Source organism: Dromaius novaehollandiae, chromosome 16, assembly GCF_036370855.1.
Source record: "Dromaius novaehollandiae isolate bDroNov1 chromosome 16, bDroNov1.hap1, whole genome shotgun sequence".
Lineage (NCBI taxonomy): Eukaryota > Metazoa > Chordata > Aves > Casuariiformes > Dromaiidae > Dromaius > Dromaius novaehollandiae.
The window spans coordinates 10,688,449-10,713,578 of NC_088113.1; the positions used below are offsets into that span (position 1 = coordinate 10,688,449).

General features: G+C 51.9%; 1 protein-coding gene across 1 annotated transcript; it reads right to left on the reverse strand.

The window, feature by feature from the left end:
• Window positions 1–8,988: 8,988 nt before the first annotated feature.
• On the reverse strand, window positions 8,989–20,590 carry LOC112979064 (thyrotropin-releasing hormone receptor-like). The gene is made up of 2 exons (XM_026092958.2): window positions 19,802–20,590; window positions 8,989–10,726 (listed from the first exon to the last, which is right to left on the reverse strand). The coding sequence occupies exons 1-2, from the start codon at window positions 20,588–20,590 to the stop codon at window positions 10,331–10,333; spliced, it is 1,185 nt and encodes a 394-aa protein (XP_025948743.2). The 3' UTR covers window positions 8,989–10,330.
• Window positions 20,591–25,130: the final 4,540 nt, after the last annotated feature.

Sequence of the window (25,130 nt, forward strand, 5' to 3'; positions counted from 1 at the left end):
CGGTGCGGAGAGGCTGGAAGGGCACAGGCTCGGCTTCTGCAGGCAGGAGACGCTTCCAACGGCTTCAACAGGGCGTGAGGGGGTCTGGCAGAAGATTCACTCTCTGATGGGGACTTGAGGAGATGAGCTCCATTACACTGCGATGGGCTCTGCTCTGTGCTGGTTCTGCTCCTGGTATCAGAAGAAACAGCAGCGTCTCATTCATGGAGCTGGGGAGGTGGCCGGGGCAGCAGGGTAACCTGAGTCCTTGGCACCTCATTAATCTCAGCTTGATGAATGGAGCAGCTCTGCTCCACGCATGGTGGAGGCAGCAGGGAGAGAGGTGGGCTTACTGCAAAAGCAATGACATACTGATTCAAAAATATTAATAATTGTAAAATAGAAAGCATGGCCCTCCCCTGGAGGGGGGAACCATGCTAGGTTTCTGCCTGGGAAGCTGCCGCTTCCAAGGGTGATGTCCCCCACGCTGCTCCCGGCCATGTGGCCCTGGGTGCAGGGAGCGAGGTGTCCGATATGTGAGAACTGGGATAAAGGCACCAGTCTGATCCTGTGACTGAAGGGCAGCAGTTAGTCTCCGACGGTGGGAGGTGGCGGGAAGGGTGCAATCTGAGACCCCATGCCCTTCGAGAGTGACCTGCCCAGGCAGCCGGACTCATCCTCCACCACCCTAGCAGGGCAGCGGGGCAGCTGGACGCTGGAGGCAATCGCAGCTCTCATCCCTCGTCCCTTGTTGCTTCTTTGTGCGAGGGCAGGGACCAGCGCTGGGGCAAAAGTGGCCCCAGTAGCAAATAGGTGATGGGAACCGCAGAGCGGGTTGTTGTCCTCCTGTCTGTCCCAGGAGCTGGGAAGTGGCTGGCTCCGGACTACCACCTTCATCCTTGAGGACACCTCCATGAGGTCCAAGGAAGCGTCAGCGCGGTGGGGAACGGCCACCGAGCCCAGCCTGAGAGTCAAAGGGATGTGGCTGACAGGGCCTTGCGGGGGCAGCAAGGGGCCCCCAGGCTGTAACGTAGCTCCTGCCCTTGTCCACCAGGAACGCTGAAGAGACCTGAGCCACCAGCCAGGACGGCAAGTCAGAGCTTTGCATCAGTCAGCACAGAGCTGGGCGTTTACACAGTGTATACATGGCTTATGCAAGTGGTAAGGGCCACTTCACACTGAAAATCCCCACCCTGTAGATGGAGGGTGACGGGTAAATTTTGATCTGATATCCTAGAAGAGAAATACGCAGCAAGCAGCAGTGAGTGACCACGAAGGCCACAGCCTGTCCTCCACTGCCCTCCCATCCCCGCAGCCAGGACGGGAGACAGGGGCTCCCCCCAGATGGCCGGTGCCCGGCGGGGCCAGGGTGCTGCTGCCCCGTGGGCGGGCGGTCTCTCCGGCATGTAGGACGAGGCCTCCCGCCGTCGGGGCGGGACGCGGGCAGATGCGGCTGGCGCTCATCGGGGCCGGCACAGCCTCTAGCCGGCCAGTGCCGACCACGGGACCCGGGGCCGCTGGCATGCCGTGTCCGACCGGGACCCACTCTCCATCTTGCGTGGGTCTGCCCTGCATCCCCAGGAGCCGGGGCGGCTTTGATGGAGCCATTACAAAGCTTCCAGGGCGAGGGAGAGCTAAACGCCACCGCGGATGTGGGGGGCTTGGGAGGAACAGCGGGCATGGCCCTTCGCCGTGGGAAACTGAGGCACCTCCCCTAGTTCTGCTGCACATCAGGGTGCTCATGCTCAAAAAGAGACAGCGTGGGAGAGACAAGGCCAGGGAAGGAGAAGCGGAGAGGAAAAGGAAAGAGAGGCCAGAAAGGGAGCGCGTTTGGCTTCCTCTTGCCCCGAGGGTGCTCTGGGCCAGACCTGGCTCCCAGCGGAGGCTGGCGCTGCTCATGCCCGGAGAAGCCGCACATCCGCAGGACATGTTTCCCCGGTGCAGGGCAGGCGGATGGTGGTATAAAGGATGTGAACGTTTCACCTTGCCGGGCTTGGGCGGGAATAAGGTGTCTTCCAGCAGAAGTTACGCTGGACCCAGCGAGCACAGGGCCATGGAGGTGCGGGCGCCTCGCTCAGGGTGTGCTGGGGCCGGGGGGGGGGGGGGGGGGAACGGCTTTCCCCAGTGCTGCTGCCTTTGGCAGGTGATCTGGGTGCTCAGCACCGCGCTGCGGCTTGGTGAGGAGCAGCGGGGAGCAGAGCGGGCTCCAGGCAGGCTCTCGGGTCCCACAGCAGCGTTCCCGACCCTCTGCCTTTCCTGGGAGAGTTTGATCAAAATCAGTCAGAGGAGCTGGTTGGGTTTTGACAGTCTCCAAATGATTCTAATGTGAAACATATTTCTTAAACCACTGATCCAACTTAAAAAGAAAAAGATGATCCAAAAGGCACAAATGAGTCCTGCCTCAAGTGAGATCAAATCTTTTATTTCTCTAATGATTAATCTTCTCCATGTGAGCTGGGCTCCTCCATCCATGTGGGCAAAGCCTGCGGCACACACCGTCTCTGTGCCGGGAGATGCTGCTGTGGGGCAGGCAGACGAGAGCAAATACGGGACAAGGGCTTTGCTTTGCCCTCGCAGCCCTGTGCTCCGGGGACAGGGTGGTGGGACGAGGTCGCTCCCTGCAAAGGTATCAGCAGCAGCCCTGGTGCTGGCGAGAGCCAAGAGGATCCTAACCCATGGCCCCTCTCTCTGGTAGGGCAAGCGGCAGCTACGGGCAATGTGCAAGTACCTGCGTGCCAGCACGAAGCAAAACCCCTCGCACGTGCCGGGGCTGGTGGGTCAGCCCCCCCACGGGGCCGAGCACTAGCTGCGGGCTGGCGCGAGGCATTCGAAGAGGGGTCGGCATGGTGCGCAGCTGGCTTGGTTTGAGCTATTTCTGTCTGAGAAGCATTGCAAATCCTCCACGCTGCCCATCAGAGAGAGACATTTTTTTCTTTTGAATGCCTGGTGGTATCAGGTGATGAGAGTTGGCATCGCCTCTTCTGGGGAATGGATCCTCCTCTGCCCCTGTTACGCTTGGGGTGGAGACGGAGCACCTGCAGATCCGTCAGCAGCAACCGATGCCCCCGGCCGGCAAGATTTTCAGCACGTCTGGAGATGTGAGCACGGCTGGAAGAAGTTGCCATTATCCTATTTCTTCCAAGCAGCCATCAGCACCGTGTCCGGTTGGAGGACGGCAGCAGCTGCTCCCGCAGCGCAGGGGCCGGTGAGCACTCGCCACACGGCGTGCAGACCGAGGCCGTGGGCAGCGACTGCTTCCTCCCGCCGTGGGCACCTGCTCCAGGAGGACCACGCTCCGGCGCAGCGATGCCGGCTCCGTGCCAGCAGCGAGGGTCCCGGGCTCCAGTCCGGGAGGGATACCTGCCCCGGCTCCTGCAGCTCCCGCAGCACGGCGCAGGGTGGTGGAAAAGCATTTCTCAGCACCGCAGGGTGCTTCTCCTGCCGTGCAAGCGCTTGAGCAAACTGCCAAGCTGTTTTATTAAACTGCTCCCTGTTCGAATTGCTCCTAGGGGGCTGGCAAGCTTTGATAAGCTGCGTATCACTTCTGGAAATGGATGCCCTGATTTAAAGAGGGCTGAAGAGCAAGCGCTGAGCAATCGAAGGGAGGAGCAGGGCCCCGGGAGGGCAGTGTTGACCAACAAGTCCTCAGGAGGCCTTGCAAAATATAGATTGCAAAAGAAAGAAGCAGCTTCTGAGCCATCACATTAATACTGCTGTAGGACTGTCCCCTGAGCCCTACTAGCAGCTCCTTGATTGGGGCCTGCTTGAACTAATTAGTTCAAAGCAGCAGCCAGGGGCCAGACCAGATTGAAAAGGGGCCGTATTTTACTTCATTCCCTAATGTGTGGCCAACTCTCGCTTGTGCCTCTGAGAAAGTCACAGTTGTTCAGTACAGTCTTTAGTGACCTGTGCATCATTAAGTTAAAGGTATCACTATTTTAGCTTTAATAATGTGCTCTTTATTCTTCGCAGGGTTGTACCACAGCGTTGAAGCCAAGCTCCAATAACCTGCTCCAGTTCCAGGGAAATGCCTGGTCCCTGGCGTGCTCTTTCCCTCCCTTTCAGAGGGAACTGCTGGCATTTTGTGAGCAACTTTCTAACCGAGCCCTGGGGCTGGCTGCTGCCCGAGGCGCTGGCTCTGAGCAGAGGGGAGAGAGGCTCTCCGGTCCTCTGAACCAGGCAGCTGCGATGCCGGCTACCCGCCAAAGGGACTTGGTCCGCATCGATGGGGAACGTAAGAAGGCCAGCTGCCACCCTCACCGGGGCTTAAACTCATCCTTTCAGTAACTTATTTAAATCTTTGTGCAATGCAACAGTAAATAGCCCTTGCTGAGACCTGTCCACATCCGCGCAGGCTGCACACACAGGGCCTCTGTCACCAAGACCGCCCAGGGACCAGCCGTGCCAGTCTGCGCTCAGTCCCCGGGTGGTTCACAACCTTTTGTGTCCATAAACCTCGCTCGTACCCTTTCCAGCTCTTTCCCCTGAGCCATTCCTCTTCCATCCTCATCCTCCCTGCGTTGCTGACAAATTCCTACCTAGGGGCTCAGTATGAACTGAGAGCCACATGACGGCACCCTTTCTCCTACCAGGAGACTTGTTTGCTGTGTAATTAAAGAAAGCAGATGGCATTTTACTGCGTCAAGAAGCACTGAAAGGGCAGGTTTTAGAAATAATGAGCTTTAATTAAAAAACTAACAAGTTAGATCAAATCAAGGAGCAACTTCAGTGTGGTAAATAATTTAGGAGTAATAGAGTCTCTATTTATTTGGTGGCATATTTATACACTTGCAGCCTACATCTGTGCTGACAAGAGTAAATAAATGCTCAGAGTAAAACGCAGCTTCAGTCTTTATGAGAACGCTGGGGCTTTTCAGGCTACATAGTTCTGAGCTCAAGTTTGAAGTTACAGCAGGTAGGTCTGTGGGAACACCATACTATCTTTCTCTCTTTCGCATGGGATTACATACCTGTGCAGCCTCTCCTTCCCACCCCTCCCTCCCTTCCCACCCACATGCATGGGATCCCCCCGGCGTTTTCCCGGGTGGAGGGCAAGGCCCAGCCTGTCCCCAGGGGTTTCCTCCACCAGGCTGGAACAGAGATGTTGAAAGGTTGCTCTGGGCCAGAAATAGGCAGCCAGTGGGCAGACACACAGCGGGGCAGGACACAAGGCTAGCGCTGAGGATGCTGTGCACCCGGGGCTAAACACCACAGGGTGAATTCTGGCTGAGTCAGCAGAAATGCCATCACGTGCTCCTGCCTGATCCACATCCAGTTTATACCAAGGGACCTGTGGCCACACGGATCCGATATCAGCAAACGTGACACCACAGCCATATATTCTGGAGATGATTGGGCTTGTCTCTGCATTGCATATCTGAGATCTTGTACTGATTACTGACACATCAACACCGGGAAATGAAAGCATTTGTCAGTGTGAGCAAATGAGCCCCGAGCTCCAGGACTGCAGCTGAAAGAAGCCATCTAGGAGCCCCAGTTCCCCAGGCGAGGCCAGTGGATCACTATGATCTCCATGGAGTGGGTCTCATCAGCTCCACCCTGCCAGAGGGGATATGACTCAGTGGGGATGCTGCCCTCAGAGCTGGGAGCTCGGCTTGGACAGGCTGGGGCTTGGGCAGTGGACATGGAGGAGGCTGAGCTTTATAATCTCTTTCTCAAATGCCTCTTTGATCTCTTCCTTTCATCTAAACTAGGATTTTTAGAGGAAACAAAACACTGAAGTCTATGTCTTCGCTGAACCAGCAGAACACCAGGGCAGAGCAAGTGTCAGGAGTTTCTAAACAGTTTAGGTGGCTCCAGGGCTCTGCAAGGCTGTTCCAGAGTCTAGGTTTTCTCTCTATTGCTTTTCAGTCTAGTGTCTCAACTTCTGATTTTCATCTTCTTCTTCTCTCATTGTCCTTCCTGGACACTACTTTCACATACTTGCATGGAGCAAATAACACTCGAGCTGAGCCCCCCACCCTGCGGCGGCTGGGCTTAGGCTCCTCCTAGCTTCAGTGCTGGCCGCAGAGCTGTCTTTCTCTCTTGGGCTGGCAGCAAGCAACTGGGAAAGAGGGATCAGGGCTTAAAGAGGAAGAGAAGCAGAAACAGCAAGCAGCACTATGCAGATGCATAATGCAGACCAAGTGCCTTTTGGAGGAGGGAGAATGAAGGGGAGACCTCTATTTCTTTCCAAATCAAAGCCACATGTATCTCTACTGCTTGAAAGTCTGTATTACTTTACAATAATGACACACAGGAGAAGCAGGTTGGATTGGTGACTTTGGCTGTGGATAGGAATCAGTTCAGCTACCAACAGAATCCAAAAAACCCCAGCTGAGATCCTGTCCCTGGCTCCTGTCATGCCAATCCACCACCGCAGATTTGCAGCTTCGCTGATGTTAAACTGCCGCTGGTGGTATAAAACTACCAAGTGGTGTGATAGAGCTCGAGCTTTGGCTGCCTGCCTCCAACCCCCCTCTGCCGGGGAGCCATCAGCCGAAGCCTCCAGCAGCAGAGCTATTCCTTTCGATTCCTTTCTGCTGGTGATTTATTGCCTGACAGCACACAGCTGCCCATCCTCTCAACCAGCATCTCCTTAGCAAGCTGCACACTGACCTTCCTCCACGACCTCCCCCTAAAACGCTCTCAAACCCTCCTGTCATGTCAGAATAAGCGTGGGGAGGAGGAGGAGGAGGAGCACGGACTCGCTGCTGCTCCACTGAGTTTAATGCTCCGGCGCGTTTGCTGGAGATCTCGTGGTGCTGGAGGAATTTATCTGCCAATTACTCCTCGAGAAATAACAAAGGGTCACCCAGGATTTGGCAGATAAGGGCAAAAAGGGGAAAAGAGGACTGTTTTTTAATTGAATCCCATGTATGTTGAACAAAACTTTCAGGACCATCAATTAGCCATTGGCCTGAGGCCGAAATTTAATTAAGAGAACAGTATTTTTAGAGTGTCTCTGTCACTGTCTGGGGAAAAAAAGCATAAAGGGGAACAGCAAAGACTGGGGAGATGGAAAAGATCCTGCTGGAAATGCTTTGACACCGAGCTGCCACTTGGTTTGACAGAGATAGGAGCTGTCTGTCAAGCAGCATATCTCACGCCTGAGGAATGCCCTAGGTCAGGCTGCAGAAGGCTTCCCAGGCCTGGACACTAAATCCTCCTCCCATGCGACCACAGGACCAAGCTGGATTTCCTACTGCTCTTCCCTGGGCACCTGCCGCAGGATCAGGCGGGATAAAGGGGCAGAACAGCCCGTCCTTGGAGGGACAGGCCGCACGCTCGATGCCTCCGGGCAGGTGCTGTCCTCCACCGTCCCCTCCGCTCTGCTGCGCTGGGGGCCGGTGGCTGCTCTCCTGCTGTCACCTATTTATTGTGTGAAAAAAATACAAATGGGGGATGCAGAGTCCCAGCTCTTTCTCCTCTGCCACCCTGCCAGGCTCACAGGGAACTGCCAATTTACCACACTGCTAGCAAGGGCCCATTTGCCCCTCTCTTGCCCCCTTTCCTTGCCCCACTCCCTTACAGCAGCGTGGGTCTGCTGGAGAGCTGGGAGGGAAGGGAGGAGGCGGCTGCTCTCGGCCTTTCCCTGCCTCGCTCTCCCCTGCTGCCCCCGGGCGCCTGGGGCTGGATAAGGCCAGCGTGTGCCCAGGCTCTCTGATACGACTCTACCCAAAACTGCTTCTCCACGAGGACCCCCCAGGACCAGGGCTTAGGAGACGCACTGTGCTGGCACGTATCCCCTGCAGCTGCTGCAACGCTCGGGAACAGCGGCTCACGCAGCCACAGGGCAAACGGCCCAGTGCTTTTTATCCGTGGGATAGATTAGAAATCTGGTTTCTTTTGATGAGATCCTCTCTCAGGTTGCTGCATTGAAAAACCTCTCACCAAGAGGTTTTTTAACCTCCTTTGAGCTGAAGTGTAGTCTTTAATTCACATGGTACAAATAAGTTACTTCCCTTGTAAGCTGTTCAGCCAGCTGGGCAGCACAGATGCTGTGGGGTATAACTCAAGTCAGGCAACTCCTCCAGACACTTAAAGGTCCTTTTGATTTTAGTGGCTTTCTGCTCACTTTCAACCTCACAAATGCAAGTTTAGCCGCTATTTGAGCTGCAGAGGTGGAGTACCCAGCTGCCATTCTGGCTGTCAAATATGTTTAGACAGAGGCTGTTAAAGGGGGCAAAAAGCAGCTCCTAGATAGCAATGCAGGGATCATCTCCCAGATACGGGAGTTCACAGTTCAGATCTCCACTTGTCTGTGCTGTGGTTATAGTTTTGTAACACGGCAATGATCCATCACCGTGCATGGTGCATGCAGGCGCATCTAGCCATGGGCCCCGTCAGGCTCCTGCAATGGGCCCCTGGGCTCCCCTTCCCCGTGCTACCCTCAACCTGTGCGTTACGTCGAGGTGCCCCTTGTGCTGCCAGGCTTTTTTGGCTGCTGACACTTTTGCCAATGGTTTGCTCTAAGCTGCTGAGGAAAAACTTGTGCTAAGGGAAAAAGTGTCTGTACTAGAGAAAAGACTGTCACCAGCAAGTCATTTCTTTTCCTCGTTTCTTTTGCTAAGTGGAATGATTGTCTCATGCTGTAGCCACGACATCTTCTTTTTCTTCAAGAAGCAAATCCCAAATCTGTGTGCAAAGCTCCCTTAACAACAATAAAGGGGATCTTTTTTCCTAAAGTCCTAGTATATGCAAAAAAGCACAAAAATGACATCAATCCCTACATTCCCAACAAACAGTATTTCACATACATCTGCAAAAACAATATTCTTTTTCTTCACCTTACAATTATTTTGGGTCCAGAATAGGTAGTTTGGTAAGTCACAATATACGAATCATGCAAACTCACCTTACACCAAACCGCAATAGATCCTGAGCAGTTCTCTGCTCCCTGGTGGAAAGTGTAGGTCTTGTTCTGACTCACACAAGTTATTTTCCATAGATACAAAGGTTATCTGAAGCCTTATGCTCTTAAAAATATCACACAGGTCTTTTCCAAAGTGGAAGTAAAATTGTAAGATCATTTAATGCTAAATTAACGCTAAAAACAACGTTAAATAGTGAGGCTGAATTAACTGTTCTGGGAAGAATTTTTTAGTCACTTCAGGGTTACTGGTGGCTGACATTTATTTTATTTGGCAAGAGCCTTAGCATTTGGTTCACATGTAATCTTTTACATTTTACTCCTAGTCGAGATAGTCTCTTGCAAGTCTGGGGCAAGTGTCCTTGGGCTGGTTTCTTGAATGTGTTGGGTAATGAGCATCCACTATGCTTATTAGATTGTAACATCAATGTGTATTGTTAGTGTCTTGTATTAGACTGTCACTTATCACAAAACACTTTACAAATTTTCACAAGTTCTTCTCAGAAAATAAGCAAATTGCTTCACCTGCCACTGTAATGCAACTATACCTGGGGCAGAGCACGGCACCTGAGCAGCGGTGTGCTGCCGCACCGCGTCGAGCGGAACAGAGCTGCAATGTCCCACTGGAACAACTGCAGGAATTCAGGCAGAAAAGATAAAATTATGCAGAAAAAATTAGACTAAGATGTTGGAAATATTACTACTGTCTTAAGGAGCGCTCAGTTAGTATTAGTTTCTTGCTTTTCCTGTAACAGATGCAGCCAGTCTGGACCCTGGGTTTACATGCTCCCAGCACGGCAGCATTCCCAGAAGTGAGAGTCAGGGGTGAGAGTCAGGACAGCCAGTGTCAGACCTGCAAACAGGATTCTCCATCTGAGACGGTCAGCTTGGTTCCTTTACAGTCAGCGGAGAGAAACAGTCACCTCTAGGGAGTCACTTGGCTGGAGGAGGAATCTCCTAAGGCAGGTACCTTCCTCAGACTACCCTGAGGTGAGACGAGCCGCTTTCTGGAAGCACCTAATTATCTCCGTTAACTATAGCAGGATTCTAGTGGAGCAGCTCACATGGGAGTTTATGTTATAGGCATCTAAATCTGGATGAGTGAATCCCACCCTATAAAAAAAACTGGTCCGGTAGAAAGGGCTTTTTCCAGGCAAGCTTTTCTCTTTCTGGATTTCCTTTCAGCACCGTGGCCCAACTGAGCAAGTAGCTGCATTTGCACATAACACAGAATGGCGTTGCAATGCTGTTTTTAACTGTAGATTCTTTAAAGATGCTAAACATTGACCTGTGCCTACCACTTCACCAAGCGAGAATAAATTAGCATTAAGGAAAAGCAAATTATTTTGCCTGTAAGAATCTGTTTTAAATGCCCTAGAGAGGTATTAAATTAAGCTTGCTGCAATGCCAAAGCAATTTCTGTTGGCGCTTTCCCAACACAGTGCACACAGCCACATAGCTCCCACTGCCTGGGTTGTTTCAGGGTCCTGGTGCTTCTTTGGCAGGCTTGCTTTTCTTTGCCAGTGCAGGGAGACCGTTGAGATCTTCCTGTTCAGTAGCGTTGTGATCGGAGCTGTTGTGAGAATAGTCCTTCATAACGCTGTAGTACACCGGGGCAGCGTACGGGGGATGGTTCTCAGTGCTCTTCGGTTCACACTTGCATAACTTTCTAAAAGCAGCCCTGAATTTCTGGGACATCAGGTTGTAAATGATGGGGTTGATGGCACTGTTCAGGTAAATGCACATCCGACAGAACAGGAGGAACCAGATGTTCAGGTACGGAGGGTCCATGAAGGAGTTCACCACCACCAGCGTGCGATAAGGCATCCACAGGAGGGCAAAGAGGACCACGACGACAGCCAGCATTTTGGTCACCTTTCAGGTGCGGTTATGCAAAAAGAAAAATAGTCAGATGAGGCTAGATCTCCAGCAGAGCCTTTCCACCTGGAAAGAACTGTGCAGACAGCTAACTCAAAGTCTGTGTAGCACTCACATCTCTCTTTAAGCATTTATAATAAATAAGATTTAAATGGGTGCACAGACTCTATTCCCCTCTGGATCTATTTTGTTCCATGAAACCAATTTTGCTTAAATAAAACCCTTAAAAGATGGGTTTTCACCTATCATTTGAGCTATTAAAATGCTTTAGGACAAGCATCCACTAGCCTGGAAATGAGTTTGAAATAATCAAGGGAATTTCTGTAATAGAAAGCAATTTTGAAGATTGCCCATAAGAAATCAGTGGAGAAGCTAACCTGTGCAAAGGCGGGATCCCAAGGTCTGGGGGTACTGCAGAGTACGTCTCAACTCCCAGTCCTGGGTCGACTGACTTGCTACACCCCCTACGCTGTTTCCATCGAGAGCCTCCCGGTGCAGAGCAGCAGCGCTGGCAGCAGACGAGAGTGCCTGGAGTCCTACACAAATTCCTCACTCATGCTGGTATGGGAGATACTTAGCTAATTGGTATGGGTTATTTTAATTTGCAGTGCTCTAGGGAAGTACTACATTAACATATTAGGAACAAGGAGACATTGAGAATTCAGAAGTGGGCAGTAATTGCCCTCAGCTGGACTCAAGCTTGATTAAGAAAGTGTTTTTTGCACTGAAACTCCAGTGATCCAAATAATTTTGATAGCTAGTTCTGGTAGGTGACAATCATCCTCTAGCAAATACACCATACACATGTCCTCAGGGAGGGAAGCACGAGTAAACAGTGATGCCTCATGCATATTAAGGCACTGGCATTTCAAACGTCAAAAAAGGGGGTTGTGCAGTGACTCCAATTCTCTATAAGGAAATAAGCACTTAGATCATGTTCATACTCTCTCAGCTTTTCTTGTAATACATTTATTTACTGTTACAAGCAACTATGCTTTCCTGTAATGCTTTGAGTGGAAATCAGGGGTGTCTGGCAGAGGCAACAAAACTTTCCCCACAAGAAAGAGGGACTGTTGTCAAGTTGAAGCCAAAATAGAAGTGTTTTGCTGTGTGCGGTTTGTTGGGAATGTGAGGACACTTCCCAGAATAAGATATTACAAGGATACCGTGAGTTCTTAGGCTGTTGCTAAGACTGCAATGTGCTTGCTGCCACAGGCAGCCTTTTGGGAAAGATATGAGATGTTACAAGATGTGTCAGTAAAAAGTAACTTCAGAGCTTTTCAGTGCCTTGCTTGTAAGGGCTGTCTGGACCCACAAAAGTGAGAGCCATCTCGCAAGCTTTTGCTTCCAAGACATCCTATCTGGCATGTAACTGCTATGGCGATGCCTGTCTGTTTTTCAGAAATACTCCTCAGCAGATAGCTGCGGGAGCAGACAGCAGCGGCTTCAGCAGCACTTGGTGCACAGTTGACCATGACCAGCTCTAACTGCCAGCGTGGCTGTAACCAGCGAGGCTCACATTGGGCAAGGCAGACTCGACTGCCCCGTGCCAAGAGCAGGGGTGTCTTCACATCGGTGGTGAGACCGTATCGCTGCAGTCTGCACAGCGAGACCTGGGAACGGAGAGCACCAAGGTGCCAAACCAGCACAGCAAGGGGCAGGTCTTGCCTCGCCTCCGTACGCTGCACAGGCAGCACGCGTGATCAGGACCCACGTGCTCTGCTTCTCTCTCCAACCATCTTTATCAGTGATTCTGCGATTATAGCAAATAGGCATATAGGATGACAGTGATGGACCATCCAGCATAAATACAAAAGCTTTAAATAAAAGATGCTATTTACCCCAGCTGGTGACAGAAGAGGAATGATGTCTCGAGGATGAGGATGAGATGGATTTCATAGCAATCTTGATGTGTCTTTGTAGATGTCACCCAGGGTGTTTTTACTGATAATGACAATGAAGCTGATGAACTTGATGCTAAAGGTTTGTAACGGTTAAAAAGAAAAAATACAATAACCACAAGAAAAATTGTTATCAGTTAATGGAAAGAGATACACAACATGGCAGAGGCTAAACACCACTGGGAGAAGTAATGGTTATTGTGAGAAATTAGTCTGGAAGAGACGGACAGGGAGCAGTTGAGTGCAGAGACCCAACCCCACAGCAGAGCTATTGAGGCTGTTTTTGTCTATGTAAGAAGAGCTCAGACCATACCGTCAAACCCAGCTATGTTTACCCATTTCTCAGGTTTGTAGAGACTTGCTTTTGCCATATTTTGGTACACCCGAGAACCTGAATGCAACCGGTTTGAACAAAATGGTGATAATCAGCTGAACCCTACAGCAAAATGCAACCAACTACCCATCGTAAGCAATCCTAAGTACAATTCAGTTGGCATTTAGTTCCCCTCCGCTGAGGAACTTATCCAGACTGATTCTCCTGGGAGATTCAGGCAGGCTCCATGCTTCACCCAGCTGATCTGGAGACCGCAGGCCCCCTAGTCCAGCCTGAAGTGGCCCCTTGTCAAAGGGACATCTCTGGGACAGGAGAGGTAGGAGAGAGTCTGTCAACTTTAGCAGTCCTCAGCAGCAGGTTTACTGCAAAATATGTCCCAGGGAAGCGAAATACTACACCTACACAGATCCTCACTGAAACACAGACACTTGTCACTCACCACAGCAGTTGTCTTGGTGCCCAAGGTGCAAAATGACCCACCTCGGGGCTGCGCAGAGTAACCTCCTGGACTTGTGCCCTTAGCTCTGCTCTCTGGCAGGTGTCACTTCAGAATAAGAGCTTTCTGTAGGGCTGAAATGGCTCCTTTAACGCTAATAGATTAATGCTGCTCATATGCTTTCTTGTGAGCCTTAAACATCTTTGACTTTTTGACTCTTGTAACTCTCCGCCTTGTTTTATTGAGCAGAGAACCACAACATCTGTGAACAGTAATCTGCATGCTTAATAGTAGCAACAGCGACAGAGGGAGGGTATCTTAATAAGGCTGAAAAGTAAGTTGGTTTCAGTAATTTCTGAGACCAATGGAAGTTAAGTATGTAAAAGAACTAGTGATTCATCTGCCTTTTAGCTGTAACTGCCCCTGCTTTTCAGCCGGTTGTTATGGAAATGCCAGCAGACCCAGCATGCACTCACGCAGCTTCGGCCTGATTTAGCATCCGTTTGTTCCCAGAGCACCTACTTTCAGACCACAGAAGCTCTGTGATCAAACAAGTACTTCCCAGTACACATCCTAAAGCCCTTCAAAAATGTTATCTTTGTCCCATGAGAGGAAACTGGCTGCAGAAACAACACTATAAGGATTTATTACCTTTCTTTCACTAAATGCATCCAGTCCTCTCCTAGGACACTGCATCCAGATTGCAAGATGAGATGGGCATCCCTGCCCTGAGCCTTCTGTAATATTGAAATGGGCCTTTTAAAGCCCGCCGTCGATACAGACCACATTCTCCTGGGTGTCACCTGAGCAAAGTTGTATATGACACAGTACGCCTCCTCTGCTTAAAACACAGTAGTCTATCCCAAACTCACTTTCACATCTCCATCAAGGGGAATGAAATGCTCCAACATCATTGTCTCTATGCCTGGAAACTTGTTTCCATGCCTTACCTCACTTTGCCTCAACAAGGAGAATAACTCTAGCACACCTCAGCTAAGCTGTGCTGTGGCTATGCTTTAGGCAGCTCATTTATGTCCTTTCCTAGGCTAATGGAGGAAAGCAGAACTTTTCTGGGGGGGGGGGGGGGGGGGGGGAACCACACAAGCATCAAAGAAGTGTCCTGAGGAACCATAATGATCTAGGACTTCCTAACCTCTTCTAGTGCTCTAGTGAAAAATAAACCTAATCAGCACTGGGATGGGCTTGGGAGAACATGAAGACATTTATCCCTATGTAGGGCAGTCCTGCATTATGATCCAGTAAAGCCAGACCTTTACTGTAGCCTCAAAGCATCCTTCAGGGAAGCACCAGCTCAGCAGAGAGCAACTTTTCCAACAACTATTTTACAACTGTGTTAGGTGGTGCATAGTTACAACAGCAATAAAGGAGCTACAAAGAGAAGCAGCACAAGGTTTTGTAGAGAAAGATGAGATATTTTGCTAGATCAGTTGATGTAACTAAAAAACACTTGAGCAGGCAGGCCAGCATTTTAAAATGCTGAATGACCAAGGTGTTTGCTGTAATGTGTACACATTCCTGACTACATCCTGCATGCCAAAGTTAAGGGGCAGCTCTAAGCCCACCAGGCAGCTCAATGGGCCAAGCCAGGTACAATTCCCGGAACAAATCCCCTGCAATCAGCCTTTCTCAGGACAAAGTGATCAGCAGCTTGGGTCCCACTACAGTCCTTAGATCTATCCCTTTTTACAGTGTGCATGTGAAACTGCCTTCATGCAGCCTCACCCTGCCTTGCTAGAGGCCACAGATGTCCATCCCCACCAGTGTCACCCTTCCTCGGCCAGGACACCATCATCTTGAATTTCAGCATCCTTTTTTTTTTTAAGCAAACCTGCTCCCTCTAGTGGGCCCTCACCAGCAGACGAAATGCACGTTTGGAGGTGTCTGGTGGTCACATCTGCAGCACTTCATTTCTGTAGGTCTTCATTTCCACAGATATAGCGAAACCTGGGCCTTGCCTTGCTCTGGAGCTGGGTGGTTTAGAGGCAGCCGTGAGGGAAAGCCAGCATCTTCACACCCAAAAAAAAATCAAGCGGTGTGACAGCGGGACTGTCCAGGAGCACACAGGGCGAGTCCTACGGCTGAACTCTAGATCTCCACAGCAAAACACACCCAGCCACCCTGGCTCTGTATAGTCAATGGAGAAAAAAGGGCGTCTCTGGGGTATCCCCCTCCAGGCATCTCCTGGGGACTCTGCATGGTGCCTGGACAAGCCTGTCCCCCACTGGCTAGAGAGGCCAGCGGACCGGGGCATATGGGGTGTCTATATCTCGGACAGCCGTTTGCAGGGTCAGGCTCCTGCTGTGTCACCTCACTTGGGAAACAACCTGCCGTCTGCACGTCCCCGAGAAGCACTCACTACCCCTGTGGCTCCTGCCAGACGGCAATGGCAGTATTGCTGTTTTGCAGCTGAGCTTGCAGAAGTAGTTTCTAACGTTGTCTTTAGCAGTTCAGTCTATATGGTAGTCACCTTTTTACAGGAGTTACACCCTCTACAGGAAAGGCATTTTAATCCTACTGGTCACTTTTATCTCACCGGTAGCACACGTGCCACTTCTGTAGCCTCCGCATCACCCTTTCGGCTTGGAGACCTCCAGGATTTGTTAGCAGAGCAGCTGCCGACGCCGTATCCACCCTTCTGACACTCACGACATGGCTCTTCACCCAGGTCCCCCATGGAAACTCCCGGTGAGGCTTTCAGGGGCTGTCAGCACTCCCCTGGAGAGTGGGCCAGGCAAAGGCACCGCCCAACATGTGGGTCTTTCCTTTCTACCCTGGCCACAAGTGATTAATGAACAAGTAAACATGCTTATGAGCTCCTAAGCCAGCGTCAGCTATGGTAAAGCAGCATCCATGGTTCGACCTGAGATGCAGCAGTGTTTCCTCCTTTTTTTTTTTTTTTTTTTTTTTGGAGGGGGTGGGGGGAGATGCCACGGCTTGGGCAAGGCACAGCAGCAGCAATCTGAACAGAAACTCAGCTGGGCACCAGGGTCACTGTGCTTTCCTGACAAAAGCACTGCTTAAACAACAGTAAATTTTAGCTTTGACTTATCCTAACACAGACTTTGATAGCACCTTTCAAGCTCTCGCTAGCAAGACTGTAGGGCCCAGACCAACCAGTGCGTCACCCGGCCGCGGGATAAGCGGCTGATGGCACGGTCGTGGATCTTTCCCCATTGCTGCCTCGACACAGACTGCTTCAGAGAGCTGCAGGTGTGCAGCCAGCAGTACGAATTGAACAAAACGTGGCTGGAAGCCCTGGGAAATAAAACAGTCTGAGAAGTCTGGCACAAGATGCTTCCCAACACACAGGTTTTCGCACATCTCTGCTTTCCTTTACCGCAAGAAGAAACATTTACAAGGAACCAGCACCAAAGCACTCTGCGGCAGCCCCCAGGTCCTCCAAGCAAACAAGCGTCTGCTGTGGAGCTGGCACAAAACCGCCACCTCCGCTCCCTCCTGCAAAGCAGCTTCCTCAGCAGCCAGATGGGGAGAGACAGCAGTGGCATGAAGTCTCCCCATACCTCAGCGGGGGATACAGAAATGGTTGGAGTGCTGCACATATGCTGGCATTTATTCACAAATGCCTGGTTGGGCTTTTTTAGCCTTCAGAGGAAATCCCGCTCCCTGGGCCACGTGCGCAGTTTTGGCATTAGTCCTCAGTTATGGGCACGCTTCCCCCAGTGGGCTGGGGCAGGCAGGCAGCTCGCAGCCCCCGCAGATGCCACGTGAGGATGGTCCCTCACCTCCTACCACACCGAGCAGCCACCCGGGACTCAGCCCTGTCAGCAGCTTGGGAAAGGATGTTCTGGTCCATCTTGCCAAGCAGGATTTTAGCTGGCATTTGTGCTTCACAGATAGACAACAACTAGTTTGGGTCCAGGATACTCACTTATTTTACGCTGACAGCTGCTGCAGCATCAAAGAAGTAACAATATCTAACAGGAGGCTGGTCTGAGGTCACTACTGCATTATGACTGCTAAAAACATGTCCTGAACTGGGTGCAAGTTAGATTGCTTCTTTATCACTGGACTTCAAAGGGCTCCAGTGAGCTAAGTGCTTCCAAACACCCGCCTCCAAGGACTGCCTCTAAAAGGTGTGGATCAAACAGATTTACAGCAGGGCTCTCAGGGAGCCGCTGCTTTCTCCCCCAGACGAGCGGCTGCCTCACAGCAGGCTCTCAGGTGCTTCAGCAGGGCTTTTTATAAAGCAAAAAAAAGCTAGAGACTAATTCCACAAGTCAACACCTAGCTCCCTGCTTCTGGGGTTAATAACTCACCTCCATTTCTCTTCGTAAACTCTAATAATCAAATCAAGCCCTAGCAATTTGCTGCTTAAAGCTGGATGGCTCTCAGCTAGATACCGAAGGGGAGGTTTTCCATCTCGGAGGCTTACTGAACAACAGCAGAGCCACAGAAGGGACTGGGGCAGCATGAGGCATCCCACCAAACTTCACATCTTGCTAAATGACTCTAATACATCAGTTAAAAGCCAAATTTGTCTGCTTTGATGCTTGTCCTGTATGAGCTCTCCTCTGCATCTGCTCAGTTAGACTGAGAAGATGACTTTTGTAATTAGGACCATAAAAAACTCTCTCAAGAGCCTGCCAAGTTTGTGCTAGAGCTTTTCATTTACCAGGTGAAAGCTCACCTCCATCAAGGCTGGCCAGAAAAGCAAGGGGAGAAAAAGCACGTGTAACGGTGCAGCAGGACCTACGCTGCGTCCAAAGGGAGTCTCACTGCTCGCTGCCTGATCTGGGGCCAGTGAGACGACCCTCCGCCGCCCCTCCCAGGCTCCCCGGGGCAGAGCTGCACGGCCGCCAGGGTCGGCAAAGCTCAGCCGGGCACTGCCAGCCTCTGGCAACGACTTGGACTTTTTCACCTGAGGCGCCCCGTGACTCTGTCTCTTTTTTCTTTCATTGATATGATCAGAATACTGATTATGATAATCAATACTATCACTACACACATATATTGATATAGAGAGGTGGGCGCAGATCGTATAATGGAGATAATGAGACTCCACCTTTACAAAAAACCTCCAGCTTTACAGTTTAAAAGCTCAATAACATATCTATTGCTAATGATCCTAGCTCTGAGATGTAAGGCAAGTCAGAGGGAGTCTTTGCACATCCAGATGTTTTGGGAGGTTATGAAGGAAAACCCCTGGTGTAACAGAAAATAGAGCAGGTTTCTTGACCCTCCAGACACACACCTTCTGGGACTGCCTGGGAGTAACTAGAGACCTGGCTGCCAAACACCATGCCCAGTCTACCAAAGTAGCCAGAGACTACAGGGGAGCAGCCAAGCATTTTAAGAGAAATCACTACTTGCACAAAGCCTTTTGTGCTGGATGGAAAGAAAAAGCTGAAGTGGAAAGACTTAGAAGTCCATAAAGAAACACACATTTGCTGAGCTGTTCTCTCCCTCTCAGTGAATTGTCTCTCCCAGGGAGTGGAGGCTCTTGTGCTAGGTAGGTAATGAAATACCAAACTGTAAAAGTCGGAGCTCTAAGCCAGAGGGCTCTATCCAAGGCTGGCTGGAAATCGGGTCCTGCTTGCTCAGAATCACAGCAGAACGGACAGTGTCAGAGGCTTAAGCCAAACTCCCAGATCCATGCCTTTCTTTTAAAATAGCCCACGTCTCAGCTTATTCAAAGTCTGAAACCTGAATGGGAAGGTCCCCTGCAAGCTGCCAGCTAACAGGCAAGAGAGTCCCATCTCCACAGCCTGGCCTCCTCCCTAAGGAGATGGGGACAAGACAGTAAATTGTCCATGTGGCAGAGAGAGACAGGAGAAACAACAGCAAAAGAACGTGGGAAGAAAAAGAGATAGAGGAAAAAAAAGTCAGGCAAACAGCAGAGGAGTCACTTAGAGCAAAAACGAATTGCTGTCTCGCAGAGACGCGTTCCTAGCTGCAGGGAGCCCCGGGCTGTGGCGGTGCCTGGGCTCGGAGGGCAGGGAGGGGTTAGTGCCAGCTCTCCCTTTGCTCCTCTATATCGCAGGCTACCTGCGCAGGACCCTGCCTGGGGAACAAGTCCCGCTAGCATAACATGACCTAACACTCCCTTCATCAGGGGGCCAATTAATCATTAATTATCCAGCAATCATCCCTGCTTCAAGAGACACAGAGCCCTGCTGCCCTGCCTCTCCCAGGTCACACCAGAGCCCGGCTCTGCTCCCTGGAGCGCAGCCAGAGCTGGGGGGCATATCTGCCCCGCCAGGTCCCAGCTGGGTTTTGAGGTGCCTCTCTGCAGAGAACCAACCCCTCCCAGCACCCCCCACCAAGGGAAGTAAAATACCAGGGTGCCCAAGCCCTGCCAGGGTCCCCCCCCCAAGCAGAGACCTTTCAGCGCTGCCTCCAGCCCGGCACGGTGCCCCTACCTGCTTGCGGGAGCTCAGGGCCCCCTTGTTGCCCCGGCAGGGGAGGTTGCGGGAGCCGCCCTGGTGCGTGGAGCCCAGGCAGGCGTGCTGCAGCGTGGCGGGCAGCGGGCTCATGAAGAGGATGCGGGCAATGAGCCCATAGAGGACAGCTGCCAGCCCCAACGGGATGATGTAGAAGACAGCAAAGTCCAAGAAATAAATGGGCATGTAAAGGTTTCTGGAGACCCGGTAGCCACAGCTGACCTGCGCCCCATCCGAAAAGGTGACCTGGGACGTGTCCACCAGGAAGAACCACATGAGGCAATAGAGGGAGGTGAAGAGCCACAGGGAGGAGATGATGCGCTTGGCTCGGGACACGGTGCACAGGAGCTGCGCCTTGATGGAGTGGCAGATAGCGATGTAGCGCTCCACCGTGAAAGCGGTGATGGACCAGGCTGAGATGTTGATGCCCAGGTACTGCAAATAGGTGATGCAAAGGCAGCCGACATAGCCATACACCCAAGAAGCCACCACTTCTGAAATGTTGGGCAGCCCGGCTGCCAGCAGGACGATGAGGTCGGCCACAGCCAGGCTCACCAGGTAGCAGTTGGTGGGGGTCACCATGTGCTTGGTGCGGAGCACCACCAGCACCACCATCGCGTTGCCCGCGATGCCCACCCCGCAGACGAGCAGCACCAGCAGGATGGTCACCACCTGCAGCTCCAGAGGGGGCTGGGGCATCTTGCCCAGGGTCTGGTTGCCGCCGGGGGGGCCCAGCGCAGGGCCCGGGCGGGCCGTGCCGTTGTCCATGGGCGCCGTGGCCGGGGGCTCCTGCGCGCCCCGGCCCCGCTCCCGGGCGGAGCTCGGCGCCGAGCCGCCCGCGGCCCCCGCGCCCCCGGCTCCGGCTCCTCCCTCGCCTTTTTGCCCGATTCCCCCCCCAAATCCTTCTCGCAGCCGGCTCCGCGCCTCCGCCGTCGTGCAAACTTGCCCGCTGCTGCGCCTTTGCGGGAGAGGCGGGGAGCGGCCGGGACCGCCCAGGACGCCCCCAGCCCCCGGGACTCCCCAGCCCCCGGGACCCCCCCGGGCCGCCGCCTGGCCGGGCGCGGCGCTCCCCCGCCCGCACCGCCGGGTCCTAGCGCGCCGCTGAGCCGAGGAGGAGGAGGAGGAGGAGGAGGAGGAAGGAGCCCAGCGGCAGGGGCTTGCCTGGCACCTCTTCCCGGGGGGGCTGGAGGGTGCCGGAGCGCCGGGACACCCGGAGCAACCAGGGGGTTAGCTCGGGGGACCCAGGCGTCCTGGCTTGCCGAGAGAGCCTCAGGCTGCACTGCTCTCCAGTGAGGGAGAGCTGAGGCCACCTTCCCCTCCTCATCCCCAGGAGGGTGGGAACCAGCCGTGCCAGGGGGACCCATGGCCTTTCCCGTTTCCCTTGGGCTGGGGCTGCAAGTTTAGAGGACCCTTCCCTGGGGGTCACTAAATGTGGGGTAACCACCTCCTTTCCTCATCTTTCCTACCACCACCCTGGCTCCCAAACAAGCACACCAGGGTCAGGCCTTGGGGAAGAGCTTACCTAGCCCTGCGGCTGGACCATCCAGCAAGAGCGTTGCCCAGCGGGCAGCATAATACCTGAAAGCCCGAGTATCTGCTGTCAGCTCCGTGCTTGCCCCAGGCACCTCCACAGGATCTGCAGAGTCTCTCGGAAGAGGCATCTTCAGATTGAAAGAGCAGTTTTGTTTGTAGAGATAGCATTAACAGTCCCCTAACCTACAGGGCAGAGGGAAGGAGCAGGAGAAGAAGCTCGCTCCCCTGTCAGGCTGGATTTCGACTAGCAGCAAAGCCAACCCATTAACACCACACCCAAAACGTGAAGGATCATCCTGGGGCCAGGTGATTCAAGCGCAGGGTTTTAAAGGCCAATTTCTGCACCTGAGCTTTACCAAGTGGGTGTGGATAAAATGCAGTATGCCTCACCTCCTTCTGCTCTCTGCAGGGACAGTAGCTTGGTCCCTGGGCTGTCTGCCTTGCTGGGGCTGAAAATCCTTTTTGCTTTTCAGTGGAAACCTTGTGCCTCTGTTTTGCTCCATGGAGGAGAATCTGTGTAGGTGGCAGGTCCCTTCCCTGCCCTTATGGTCTTCCTCAGGATGCGCTTTGTTCTCCCTTCCCCCCTCCGCCTTTTTATATGTGCACTTTAAAATCTCACAAGTAATTAGAGATGTTTAGAGACTATTTAGGCTATATTCACTTGTCTAGATTGTAGTCCCCTGTTTGGAGTTAGTGCCAGATCTAGTCACCTGGACAACCTTAATCCTCCCGCTTCTCTCCCTGCGTCGTCCTGTAGCCCCCCACCAGGAGACGGGCTGCTCGCCCTCCTTCCGGGGGGCACGCTGAGCGAGGCCGGGGTGGGAACCGCTCGTGCAGGGAGGCCGAGCGAAGCCCGTGCTGCAGCCGCGCACCTTCCCACCCCGGCGCTTGGGCTTGGCAGCAGCTACAGTACACGCTGCAGAAGTGTGCAAATACCAGTTATCTTGGCGTAAGGAGCCGGTTCTGTGGTGTCCATCATACAAGACTTTTTGAGGCTTGGAAAATGCTTTGGAGCTGTCAGATAAAAGGCACTATTACAGTTATCACTCACAATAAAAATTATAAGCAGCACTGCTGTCCTCTGGCAAGAACACAACCTGTTTATTACAATTGCAGCATTGTGGTTATTTATCCTGCGCCATTAGCGGAGCTAACACATTATTCCTCTGCAGAGCTTGCCCTGTGGTCCCACTGTAGCTGTCATCTGCCTCGACCCTTCTCCAGCCTGAATAAATACCCTGTGCCGCATATTGCTCATTTTGGCCGCTGTGCAGCTATTTTCAATAGAAAATAGCCTGATGTCCCTGGCAGCCCCCCGGGCTGCACCGGCCGCGGCGGAGGCTGCCGGGAAACAGCCGGATCTGAGCAGCCCCATGGCCAGAAACAGGTCTTGGCTGTTTTGGTGGCACAGAGAGTTAATTCTCAAGCAGAAAGTATCAGAAGATAGATGAGTAATGACAGGACTTAATCTTACTGCGTGTGTTTGTGGGAAGGCGGGGGAGTGTGGGCACGTATGTTTGCTGGCATTATTCAAGGGTTTACATCCTCCCATTACTCCAGGGTGACTCCAGCACAAACGGGCTTCCAGCAGTTAAACAGACTGTTGCTGTATTTTAGCAGTCCTGGGGGGATCCTCCAAATTCAGATCGCGGCAGAGACAACCAAAGCCTCAGGAATAAAACCACTAGTGCCTGTTTTTCATGAGTTAATTAAAAATGATCACTACTTATTTCAAATTAGGGTTATTCTTCTCCACAAAGCTCACTCTTTTCCTATCCCCACCTTCCCTCTGCTTTCCAGCAGATTTAGGATTCTCCCCCCTATTAACCTCGCCGCCTACCGAACTGACGAGCTGTGGGAGCCGGCTTGAGTCCTGTGCTTGACCCACAGGGCCGCGTCTCCCCTTTCCTCACCTTTCCTTTGCCCTGGACGTGGCATTCGGCAGCATCACGTGGCCACACAGCCCAGCAGGCCGAGCCCGAATCGGACGCCCCACAGCAGCCTGCTACAAATTCTGCACAAAGACCTTTGCTGTGAGCTGTGAGCAGTCGGCTGAGCGGTACTGAGAGACGAACAAAATGTTATGCATGCTTCCTAGCTGGGAGATCTCCGCAGCGTATCCCTGGCACATCTTCTACTGCAAAACACAGGGAAGGCAGAGCTGCAGCCTTCGTGGCAATGCATGGTAGAGGGGAGGAGAAGGAGGCACAAAACCCTGAGTAAATGTCATGAGGGGGTATTTCATCTCAGCTGGTTCCTCAAACATGTTCCAGGAACCATCTGTCTGGGATCAGGAAGCAGAAATAAAATGAACTCCTGCAGAGACTGGGGAAACACTCCGTATTGGTTCAAACCTAGAAAAATTTGCAGGATCGTTGTGGATAATTATTTCCCCTGATAGTTTGCTTTGTGTCACTGACAAGTCAATAATTATTAGCACACCAGTAATAATAACATTATATCATCTGGCTAACCCAACTCACTTCTCGCCTGAGTCCCAGAAGAGGTATCTAATTTGCATGTAGATATACGAGTGTGTATAGGAGGGCTGATGTCTATGTGCAGCACGCACAGCTGTGTAGTATTTCCTACACATTCTCAAAATGTTAAGGTTTTCTGTAAAGACTGACCAACAGTTCCCATTATAATTTCTCTTTTCAGTAGCTTATAACTTTCAGGACATGACCTGGCCCATACTGGCAGCTCTGGCAAGGGCTGCTTCTGAAACGAGATGGGTACACGGACCCCTGCGCAAGGTTGGCTGGTGCTCATTGAAGTCCAAACCCGACTTCATTACTTTCCTTCACCCCTAATAAAGCTGATTTCTCTAACGCAGCATCTGTGAGCAGTTTATTTAGCTCTATCGACAGAAAAAAACCTTTGAGGCTTAGCATGTTTAATAAACAAAGCTGAGAGAAATCGATTCTCTTGCCCAAATTTGTGATAAACATCTCTCTATTCTCTGGTGCTTTATAACCTACAAATATTAAACCCATAAAACTTCTGCAGTTAGAGCTGGGCACAGAGGCTGCCTCTGAACACCGAGCTTGGTGCTGGTGAAAGGAGAGAAGATGAATCACAAAAATGCCACAAATGGGGTTTTTTTGAGTGGATTACAGAATCTGGGGAGAATTGCCAAATTTTGAATTGCTGAGCAATCATGAGGAAGTTATTCCCACCTCTGCACCCCTGGTTCTCAGCAAGAAACAGAGAAAAGGTGCTTGTCTGCTCTGCAGAGCAGCCTGAGCTCTGCTGTTGACAAGTGCCATTAGAGAGAGGGGTATGAGTCAGTCTATTAAAAATCAACAGTTATTGCTGGCTCAGAAAGACAAAGGAGGGAGAAGGTCTGTCAAAGTCACCTTGACTTGTTTCAGAGTCACAGCTTAGAGCAGATAGCTTTGGGTGCTTGTGGGTTAATGTCCTACCAGATCAAACCCAAGCAAAGACACAGCTATCATAAGATTACAAAGATGCAAAATCAACAGGGGCATCTGCTACATGCGTGTAAAAATTAGCTAGCTGAGAGTTTCCTAAATATTCCCACAAGCCAGGAACCATCCCTGGAGGGCCACAGCTCTGGGAGAGCCCAGAGGGGCCTGCCCAGACCCGTGCTCCATCACATCTGCTGTCGGTGGTCTCGAAGATGACAAGCCGTGGTCACTACGGAGAAACCGTGTGGAGGAAGGGCAGGCTGAGGGAAGGGTAGATGATGAAGAGAAGGCCAGTGGTACAGATTTCCATGGGCGAAAACCAAACTGGGCTCAAAGACAAGCAA